Raw genomic sequence first — 10,527 nt, forward strand, 5'->3', positions numbered from 1 at the left:
TTTCTCGGCCTGGACTTTCAAAATTCGCGTCAATAATGTCTTACCATCAAATTCTCAAATATTCGGGCTCTGCGCTCTTGGAAAAGTCGAAGAAATTCGGAAATTATTCACAAATCGCCTCGCGTCTCCCTTGGATTGTAATCGTCATGGACAAAGTCTGTTGCACGTAAGTCTAACATGACTACCTATCTTAGCTTTTTGCTCATGTGGTTCAAAACTTTCAGGTAGCCGCTCAACATTGTCAATTGGGGGTCTGTCAAATGCTGCTGGAAAATGGTGCTGATCCAGGCCAGAGAGATAAATGGGGGGCGTAAGTATTTCTGGGCTTGAATATGTCTTGTATTGAAGCTATCTGCTAATGACACTTAGTATTCCTCTCGGCGAAGTAAACTCAGCTGCTGGAGAATGCATTGAGCACCCAGAAAAAGTTCCCTTACTCCTCGAATTGTACAGACTCTTTGTTCGCGAGTTCGGAGACGAGCTATTTGAAGACCTTGACAGAAGGTGGCGAGCTACATCTGGCTTCCAAGGCCCCCCCGAGGCTCTCTCTTTAATACAGGGGCATTTTTTCAAGTCCTATTCCGATTTGTCCCTTGATGTTCGGTTTAAGCGGACAATGACCCTTGATGACTGGTGGGTGCGTGCAAGCCCAAGTACGCTCCGAATAGCGATGGGCGGGGATCATATTGACCCTGCCGCCTACTTACTTGAAGATGATAACGGAGAAACTCTCCTATATCGGATTGTGCAGAGCATGGCCGTTGATTTCGCTGAAAAAAGGAGCAGGGACAACCCGAAGTGGCGCCAGCTGCTTTCTGAAGCAATCGCAGCATCTGCCGATCCCTGCCATTTGTCATATAAGTACGGAAGGCCGAGGACGCCTCTAACAGAATTTCTCCGATATTTCACCAAGAATTGGACAGAAATTAGGCGAGCGGGTTATAAGTTTCACTCCATTATTCAGTCATGGGCATTAGAGCTTCAATTGGCTGGTGTTGATTTAGAAAAATATGGGGCGAAGGAGAAAGCACTACTTATGTCTGGTGTTGTTGATCCGGATGTCTACATATACGTTGGCCTTCAAAGATCCGGCCCGGGGATTTATCCTGGAAAAGGGGAACATCTTCACTTTCACTTTCTGTCACTTGAATTTGGGCCAAGTCCAAAAGACTGGAAATTATGGGCCTCCAATCCGGTGGATGAATTGGTATGGCAATTCTGGGGGATGGTAGAGAAGAGGGAGCAAGTTATGCCAGGTACATGGATAGATTAGTCACATGCAGCTACTCTGAGTCCTGCTTCTCTAATGTGATCCTCCTAGTAGCCATACGGTCATCAGGCATTATCCAATTAACGAGTTACCACTACATCGCTAGGTCCCTGGCCCATGATTCAGCCTGCCATCTTATTTCCTATTTCATTTTGACGACAACACAAAATTTTTCTTATGAGAATTGCAGGCTTTAATGCCCTCGTTGGGTCAACTGTTTTTAATCCAAGTACCCACATTCGTCAACGAAAGAATGATTGCCTTTCTCTAGCGAAAATGCCCCAATACTAAGACAAAAACTAAGAACATAAAGATAGTCAAGTAAAGTAAAAGAACAGAAGAAAGCCGCGTGAAAGTTTTAGAGGGAGGCAGAATGATATCGATTTATAATTTAGTGTTTAAGCACATATCTGTTTTTTTCCTATGCCTTCCATTTTTGCGGCAAATTTTTTCCCCTTATTTTGCTCCTTTCTAGAAGAATGATAGAATTGGCGGGTAGGGCACCCTCATAGAAACGGCTACAGCTCAGAGAGGAAAGCCCCATCCGGTAGAGGAAATATGGTATTTATGTAGTTAACTGACTGGTGAATTAACTTGGAGTGACCAGTATGCTACTTAGCCTGAGCTGCCTTCGAAGTCACCTGACCTACCGCGGGCCTCGGCTTGCGCTGTTCCCCCGCAAAATGGTTGGCTAATCTGCTGCCTTTGCCCCGAGTTTACCGGGGGTGCTTACGCGAGTATATGATCGTCGGTGCTCGCAAAAGACCTCCTCCCGAACCCGGATTGATTCATTCTGAGCCATTACAGCATAATTCATACTGAAACTCGCCAACCATGTCCAACGAACAGATTGTCACGCTTGCTTATCAAGACCGTGTTGCGATCGTCACGCTCAATCGGCCTGACAAGCTGAACGCTCTCAACCAGGACCTCTACTACCTCCTAGGCGAGCGTCTACGAGAGATTGACCAGCGCGATGACATCTACATCACCGTGCTGACCGGCACAGGCCGATTCTTCTCCGCGTACGATCTACCACACCATGTCCCCCATTATCATCCAATATTGACCCAAACTAACTCATCTCACTTTGCCCAGCGGTGCAGACGTAACCGTCAGCCGCCCGGACAGCGATCTGGGCTCCTGCGTGCGCCGTGACCTCGTCAAGGGCTTCGTTGCCAACAACGTCGACGTAACCCGCACCTTCTACAACCATAGCAAAATCCTCGTTGTAGCTCTCAATGGGCCGGCCGTCGGCCTCTCTGCAGCGCTGATCGCCCACGCAGACTTTATCTACGCTGCCCCGCACGCCTTCCTGCTAACCCCATTCTCATCCCTCGGCCTCGTGGCCGAAGGCGGCGCCAGCCGTGCATTCGTCGAGCGTCTGGGAATCGCCAAGGCCAACGAGGCGCTCCTCATGAGCAAGCGGATTCCCTGCGAGGAGCTGCTGGCGGCTGGGTTCGTGAACAAGGTCATCAAGGCTGATTCCGGCAACAGAGAGGACTCAGCGGGCTTCTTGAAGAATGTGTTGGCTGAGGTCGATGATCGGTTGGGCACGCATTTGAACCAGTCGAGCTTGTTGAAGATTAAGGAGCTGGTGCGGCGACCGGAGCGGGAAATTCTGGATCGTCAGAATGGAATTGAGGCGTTCATGGGTCTTGAGCGGTTCCTCATGGGCGTGCCGCAGGAGGAGTTCCGGAAGGTGGCTTCTGGTGAGAAGAAGCATAAGCTGTAGGTTGGGAATGAACCAGGTTTCAAGCTAACTTATCATATGTACATACTGGCTTGGAAGATTTAGACCCGCCAGAAGACTTCTGCCATTGCCCGTCTTGTATATAACTGGAGGAATGTAATACCCGAGGTAGTAGACACAACAGGGGCCGTATGCTTGATTACCGGCTCACAAACGGTTGATTTCAGATTTTCACTTTTGTTGAATCCATATGTAAATGCACCAGACAACGCCACGGAAATCCAACAATGCCGGGCAAGTCAACGCCTCTTCCTCAATGCACAGTCTTAAATGAGCTAATATCTAATCGGACTCGCTGCCAGCGTTCAGATCCTCTTTCTCCTGTTGCTTCAGAATGTCTTGCCACTTGCCCAGAAACTCGCTCATCCCACCAGGTCCAGCCAGCGAAGCATCCACAAGCTCCCTCGGCACCTTGTGTGCCGAGTACTGCGGTGTATTGAACGAATACGATTCCGGATCATCCTTCCTGATAAGCCGGAACTCTGGCAGGAAGGGTGCGAACTGGTCGTCACCCTCTCCGGCAGCGTCGACAGCATCCTCCTCTTCCGAGGCGGATTCTGTCTCAGTCTCGTCATCGGACAAAGGGGTGATGACGCTGCCGTCCCGAAGGGAAATTCGGACAAACCCTTCAAGCCCGTTATCTCCCTCTTCCTCCTTAAATCCAATGGGATCCTTCATCCGCAGGATTTCAAGCCAGCTGAAGAGCAGCGGGTCTGTTCGTTGAGCCCAGGGGTTGATGTCAATTAGCCAGACACGCTGATGCGGCGCTGGAACGTATACATCGAAGACAAAGTTGGGGTCGGGGAAGGTGTCCCGCAGCTTCTCATCGAAAAACGACTGGATCCGTGACCGGAGCATGTCGCGCATGCCGAAGAGAAAGTCGAAGTGATTCTGGTCGCGCTGACACATGCAAAGAAGCTTGCGGTTTCGTACGAAGCATCGGAACTCGAGAGAAGGGTTGAAGTTGACGTATTGGCGGAGCACTAGGTGATAAGGCACCTCCGGCAGGCCGCTTTCTGGGGTGTCGCTGGTGGCAGAGGCGTGGGTGTCACTTGGATGATCCGCTACGCAGTCGTCGAAAGGATGGTCGAGATCGTGTGTAATGAAGTCGCTACTCTTGAGGAGAAGATAGATGTCATTCGGCGAGCGGCATTCGGTGTCATTTGTGGCGGACATAAACGTCGCGTCTTTGGGAGCGCTCCAGTTCAGCTTGGGTGTGACCTTCCCGCCTAATTCCGAGATGGTATTCTTTATCTGTGCATGGATCTCTTTCCACTCCGTGGAAGGATCTGCCTCCCCCTCCTCGGAGTCTGCGTAGGAATCGAGCTCATCATCTTCCCTTGGAGGCCTTGCTTCATGTGGAAGGACGATGCCGTCGGCACGGAGGTAATCAACGAAAGGGCCCGTGAGAGGGATAAGGCGGGATTTTGGAATGAGGGGGCGATAACTGTAAGATAAAGTTAGACATGCCCGTAAAGATGTTTTCTGAAGGAAGCAAGAGCATACCGAGGGTGCCAGTCATGGTAAGAGCAGTGAAGGATGTGAGAATAAGTCACCGGCGGAAAAGGCAGACGATCCGGCAGATCGCTGGAAGAAGCGTCAACCGGAGCATCAACCGTCTCCATCAGCGGCATTTCGGATCTTCCTATGTCAAAAGTGTTCTGGAGAAGTCACGGAGGGGAATCGCGGGGACGATTTTCTTTTGAGTCACCTGCCGATAACGATAGGTGACATAAGCACGCGGTCATCTCAGGCCCCGGCTGAGTTGGTGATTTGGTCCCAACGCAGCCTCGAGCTTCTCCTAGCACCATTGCAAGCATGGCCCCTGAGGCTCCAGACCCCGAGAGCCTAAAGTCATGGCACGATGCTTTCCAGTACCCAATACCTACGGTTCGCCGTGTGGAGCAGGAACTGCGGCGGGACATTGCAAGCAATAAGGAGAAGCTCCGAGCTCTCGTGGGGTAAGTAGTCGACGATTGATGTCGAACATCGGTCGCGCGTGTTCTAACTTTGATGCTATGAATTCTAGGACGCGATACCGAGAGCTTGTTGGAACGGCCGAGACAATTGTGGAGATGAACAAGGAGATACAAGTGGTGGAGGCTACGTTGACGGACGTTGGACGGCGATGCAACCCGCGACTGGTAGAGAAAAAGCACCTTCATGCGCGGCAGATGAAAAGCGATACTACAAAGAACGGTAGAGCATATCGGATCTGTAATGAAAGACTCAATTGCTGACATATGAGTAGATGCTGATAAGCATGCCTTCGGAGCACAGCTTGCGCTCCTCCATCGCTGCACAACTTCTATTACGCGGCTATTGCGCAAGCGAGCTTCACTGTTGCTTGTTGCTAAGATTCTCGTTGTTTCTCGGCTCCTGCACAAGACTCTCTCGCAACACCCATCGACGCCACCGTTCCTGGACGATCTGCGCAACCAATTGGCCTCTCTACGCCGAACACTTCTGAAGCGAATTGACAAAAAATTGGCATCGGCAAATGGCACGGAGGATATCATCATCGAGTCTTTGGCTGCATTCTGCCTTGCGACAAGTTCTTCTTCCGACGATGCCATCCACCATTTGCACCAAGTCCGTCTGGATGTTATTACTAGTCAGTTGGATTCAGGTCGTGAAAATATCCCGAAGGCCCTTAGATTATTCATCCGCACACTACAGACCTCCAAGGTCCTTCGAGCTCGTCAATTTGCCGATGTTCTTTCGAAGCTTAAGGCAAGACCTATTCTCTCCGACCCAGAAATTCGCAATCTGGACGGACTTGAGATCGAGGTACTTGGTCGTTGGGCGGTCCCAGAAGTCAATAACTTCACCCCCTGGATCAAGTTGAGCGAACTCAACCGGTCTGAAGGAGTCCAGTCCATCAAGGAATGGTCTCTACAGGCATTCGAGAAGTTCGCAGAGGGCAGTCAAAGGTCTCTTGCCCATAGTAATGACTTCCATGATCTCCTCTCTTTGCGGGCTGATACCATCGAATTATGGCTGTCATCTTGGGGCTCAACCATCACACATCGATCTGTAGATGTTTTCGAACGCCTTCGAAACATCTTCAATGAACATCTGAAACGAGTTCTAGCCACCCAGGTCCAAACAGTTGATGACATCGCGAACCAGATTTCCTCTTCCATTTCAATATGGGAATCGTCTGAACATGTTTCAACTGGCTCTCTCTGGGACTCGGACCTCATTATTGCGGACTTCTCGAACGGGGCTGCCGTCTTCAAACAGACTGTGGCAGATCGCCTCCTTGGACGGGATGACGATGTGTCTTCTGTATTGAAGAAGTACCAGGCCTGGCTCGCCTCTATCCAGGAATTGAACGAATCTATTGAGGCTCTCCGTCGCCTTAAATGGACCGACATCCTCGTAAGCGGCGAAGTAGAGGACGAAGACATCGACGTCGCACCCCGACTCAATCACGAAGATCCTCGGATACTCTCGGATTCCCTCCATGCAGCTGTTCGGCAGGCGTTTGAAGCCCTTCAAACATCCTTCAGCGACAGCTTCAAGGCTTTCGGGTCCTCGCATCTGAACGAAAAGGCCAGATTTTTGCTCCGACTCGTCAGGCTTGTCCGTCGGGAGATCCCCGCCGGTTTCGTTGCAGAAGACTTATTCTCAGGCAATCTTGTTCCTGAGCTGCAGTCTCTGCTCGCCGCGGGTCTCGTGGCTCACACAGGCTCCCTGGCATTTGTGCCTGCATCCAACACGAATCCCGAGACAAATCAGTTCAAGACCGTGCCTAGCCGGTCCCTCTGGGAGGGTGAACCATCTGCACCTGTACAACCGTCGCCGAGTACCTTCAAGTTCCTACGTCGCTTGACTGGGGCTATGGATGAGAGTGGGCCGGACCTGTGGGACCCATCGACCGTGCAAGTCTTGAAGGACGCACTGAAGCAGCAATTGCAGGGCTCTCTCACTTCCACCCTTCAAGACCTAGAAAGTTGGAAGATTCTAGGCAAGGATGCCCCCAAATCCGATATCGAGGACGACAAGTCTACCGAGAACCCTGAACACAGAGAAAATGGAATCAATGCTGTGACCGAAAGCACGGAAACGGAGTCCGAGAAGCCATACGACAATTCCCAGACCGAGGTCTTGCGGGACTGGAAATTACAGCTGTACTTCGACGCCCTCTACCTGGCAAACATGCTAGGTGACCCGACTCAGCTGGCTGATGTCGTGGAGCGTATTCAGAAGAGCGCAGACCCCAGCGTTGAGACTGTGAAGGCCACCCGCAAGCTCGCTCAGAAATATTGGAAGCAGACAGAGCTGCTCTTCGGCCTGCTGGCAGAGCGGTAACTGTCTGTCACTTTATAGATGTGATTTATTTTTCTACTTCTTCCCTTTTGTTCTACTTAGCGTTTTGTTAGCATAGCAGAGTGTATCTCTGTCGCAAGTGTAATCTATGAATTACACCTCTAATGCGAGTGAAAATTTCTACATTGCGCGCCTGTCCATCACGGTGGAGTTGTCGGGCATCCATCTCAGTCCCCATAGACTGGGGTGAGAATCGCTTTACACTTTACAGGCAACCGACACTCCTTCGAAGTGTCTCTTTCCCTATACCTTACCAAAACAACAGATGCATACAGTCGGTCCGATCAAGTTTCCGCACACCCCCCTGCAATTTAACAATGTTATATGATATTCTGCCGGCAAAAGTTGCCATGGTAGCCATATTAGCTATACTAATATGTACGCATTTCTTAGTGCATTTCTTAGTATGTAGTATACTAGCTATCTGCCTCAATAATCGCCTGCACATGCCTAGGCATACTCTCTGATAGTCTCGGTAAATTCTTATGATCTATATAAGACCACGCGGTCTACGTAACTAATATTAGAAATCACCGCGTGTCTTCATTATTAGGCATATGATATAGCTTAGGAAAGATCTTCAACAGCTTATCTTTTAGCAACGCCTAGAGATTTTCGATAGGGTCAAGGCTGCAGATGCGCGAGCGTGTTCACGGAGAGAGTTCCTTGCCTACACCTATTATGTGTGTGTGTGTAGGATATAGAGTATGCAAGATAAAATAGGGGGAAAATCTTACATATCTCTTATAAGACGTGTTATTGATGTTATTATTGACGTTATTATTGACGTTATTATTGATGTTATTGTTGATGTTATTGTTGAGGTTTACTATTGATATATCATATTGATTGCTAGGCGTTGATGGTAGATTTGGTAGCCGGTAGTATATTAGGAGGTGGACGGGGTGTGCGGAAACATGTACGGAGCGACTGTATCTTAGTAGGTAAAAACATCCCTTAAACCTGGTTGTAGAGAAAAGATCCATCCGAGCTGGGTGATCCGCCGCTAAGAAGAACCAGCTTGAGGCCCGTCCACAAGACTCCACAAGATGAAGAGCATGGCATTTGTGAAATTCAGAATGAGCCGGCGCTTGGCTAATGCAGCTGTCATGCAAAATGGGGTCCTTTGCCTTTCGCGAGGCCAAAAGGAGACGTTATCCACATGGCCTTAGTCTATCGGCGTCGATGTGAGTAGTCATATGCAGGGAGTTTTAACGCCACAAACAAACCCCTTGCGGTGGATTGCTAGTCATTAAAAGCATAATCGGTGCACCATGCAATGAGCTTCGTCGCTTATCATGTTGTAGCCGTGCCAGGGTCTCACTCTCGTCGATACGTCGTATGCACACCGGCGCCAAAGGGCAGAACAGCCACCCAAGCGGCTTCCAGACCCCGATTGACGCTCCTGGCTGTCCCCTGGAGTCTGCAGTCAGACAGATAAGCATGGACGGCCAAGAATTGGCTACTGCATTAGGTTTGCGAAGGAGAAATCGGGACATGCAGTGCGTCGAGGTGTGTAAACCTTGGAAAGGGGCGGTTGATTTTGAGAGCAAGCGGTTTATAAGGACGAGGCGTCGCTAGTCGTCTCAAGACATTGGGACCTTTGAGCGTCTTGTTGAAACGCTTAGACCTTTCGCAGCGATGGTCTTGTTACGTTTCGTCTGGCTACTATGTGTCCTTGCGCAGGTGGCTGCGACGGCCCATCTCCCAATGGCGCAGTCATGCACGGCCGAAAGGACAACGATCCGCAAGGAATGGTACGGAGAACACTTGTTTGCTTTACGCGTCGTTGATCATATTGTTGATGAAGTGCAGGGGCGAGATGGCACCAGCCGAGCGAATCAACTACACCGATGCAGTGCTGTGTCTATCCCGAAAGCCTCCACGACTGCCAACGGCAGAATATCCGGGTGTTCGCAGCCGGTTCGATGATTTTGTTGCGTATGTACCTGGCCGATTGGATGAGCTCTTCGCATCTCATTGACCCGATCTAACTTCTCCCAGTACTCATATCAACTATACCCTGCACGTCCACTATAGCGGCCTGTTTCTACCCTGGCACCGCCGATTCACTTGGCTATGGGAAAAGGCTCTCCGGGAGGAATGTCACTACACAGGTTATCTTCCGTACGGATGGTCTCCCATTGCCTCCCGAGATAGAACCTAACTTAAGACTCATCTAGGTACTGGAACTGGCCCTTGTGGACGAGCGACCTCCACAAAAGCCCCCTCTTTGACTGCAGCGAAACATCTCTCTCCGGCGACGGAGAGTACAACCCAGGCGAACAGGCTCTATCCGGCGGCAATGTAACTATACCCCGTGGATCAGGTGGAGGCTGTGCTCGATGTGGCCCGTTCAAAGACTTCACGACTCATCTGGGCCCATTCTCACGCGACCTGAGTTCGTTGACCGAGATTCCTTCACCAAAGTTCGACTATAACCCACAATGCTTGAACCGGAGCTTGAATAACTTCGTCACTTCGCACTATAACAACGCGACCATCGTTTCGCGTCTGATGGCATCGACGGATATCGTGGATTTCCAGACTGTCATGGACCATTGGCCACCCCGACCAGACGGTGTCCTAGGGCCTCACGGTGGAGGCCATTTTAGTCTCGGGGCCACAATGCAAGATCTGTTTGCATCACCGCAAGATCCGGCGTTCATGCTGCATCACTGTATGATCGATCGGCTATGGGCGATGTGGCAGAGCAGAGATGAAATGAATCGCCGACATGCCCTCAACGGTACGACCACCATCTTAAACCCGCCCTGGGGCCAGCAAGTCACACTGGACACGAAGATGGAGTTTGGAGTCCTCGATGGGCCGCGGAGGGTTGGTGAGGTCATGAGCCCAACTGAGCATGGGCTTTGTTATACATATACTTAATCTGTATATAAGAGTGATCCTGTTTCATCTTGCACATAGCTGATTTTGAGACTCACCGCATATGGAGGTATTCTGCTTGATACGATTTACAAGCAGCATGGCCATCTTGCAGCGATCTCTCAAGTGTTGGGAGAGCTCCCCCTGATGATCTAGATACTCAACAACGCCGGGGGCCTTTAGAGGGATGCTCCAGGATACGATATGCCATCGAAACCACGAGTGTCACTTTGTTTTAGTTATCATGACCATTTTGATACACATGGGAAGACTGGCAGTC

At 50.3% G+C, this 10,527-nt stretch overlaps 5 protein-coding genes across 5 annotated transcripts; 4 read left to right on the forward strand and 1 right to left on the reverse strand.

Moving 5' to 3' along the window:
- Positions 1-260: 260 nt before the first annotated feature.
- N7482_005189 (uncharacterized protein) lies at positions 261-1,273 on the forward strand (the record flags this gene model as incomplete). Its single annotated transcript, XM_056687314.1, has 2 exons — positions 261-310; positions 370-1,273. The coding sequence occupies 2 exons, from the start codon at positions 261-263 to the stop codon at positions 1,271-1,273; spliced, it is 954 nt and encodes a 317-aa protein (XP_056542869.1).
- Positions 1,274-2,104: 831 nt separating this feature from the next.
- N7482_005190 (dodecenoyl-CoA isomerase) lies at positions 2,105-3,005 on the forward strand (the record flags this gene model as incomplete). The annotated part of the gene is made up of 2 exons (XM_056687315.1): positions 2,105-2,295; positions 2,369-3,005. 2 exons carry the CDS (start codon positions 2,105-2,107, stop codon positions 3,003-3,005), a joined length of 828 nt encoding a protein of 275 aa, XP_056542870.1.
- A 300-nt stretch (positions 3,006-3,305) lies between these two features.
- Positions 3,306-4,657, reverse strand: cdc123 (cell proliferation protein CDC123; the record flags this gene model as incomplete). The annotated part of the gene is made up of 2 exons (XM_056687316.1): positions 3,306-4,470; positions 4,530-4,657. 2 exons carry the CDS (start codon positions 4,655-4,657, stop codon positions 3,306-3,308), a joined length of 1,293 nt encoding a protein of 430 aa, XP_056542871.1.
- A 184-nt stretch (positions 4,658-4,841) lies between these two features.
- N7482_005192 (COG1/VPS51 family protein) lies at positions 4,842-7,340 on the forward strand (the record flags this gene model as incomplete). The annotated part of the gene is made up of 3 exons (XM_056687317.1): positions 4,842-4,984; positions 5,053-5,222; positions 5,275-7,340. The coding sequence occupies 3 exons, from the start codon at positions 4,842-4,844 to the stop codon at positions 7,338-7,340; spliced, it is 2,379 nt and encodes a 792-aa protein (XP_056542872.1).
- A 1,728-nt stretch (positions 7,341-9,068) lies between these two features.
- Positions 9,069-10,250, forward strand: N7482_005193 (tyrosinase family protein; the record flags this gene model as incomplete). Its single annotated transcript, XM_056687318.1, has 4 exons — positions 9,069-9,115; positions 9,174-9,299; positions 9,363-9,485; positions 9,542-10,250. 4 exons carry the CDS (start codon positions 9,069-9,071, stop codon positions 10,248-10,250), a joined length of 1,005 nt encoding a protein of 334 aa, XP_056542873.1.
- Between the last annotated feature and the right edge of the window lie 277 nt (positions 10,251-10,527).

Source organism: Penicillium canariense (genome assembly GCF_028826845.1).
Source record: "Penicillium canariense strain IBT 26290 chromosome Unknown utg000003l_segment0_segment0, whole genome shotgun sequence".
Classification (NCBI taxonomy): domain Eukaryota; kingdom Fungi; phylum Ascomycota; class Eurotiomycetes; order Eurotiales; family Aspergillaceae; genus Penicillium; species Penicillium canariense.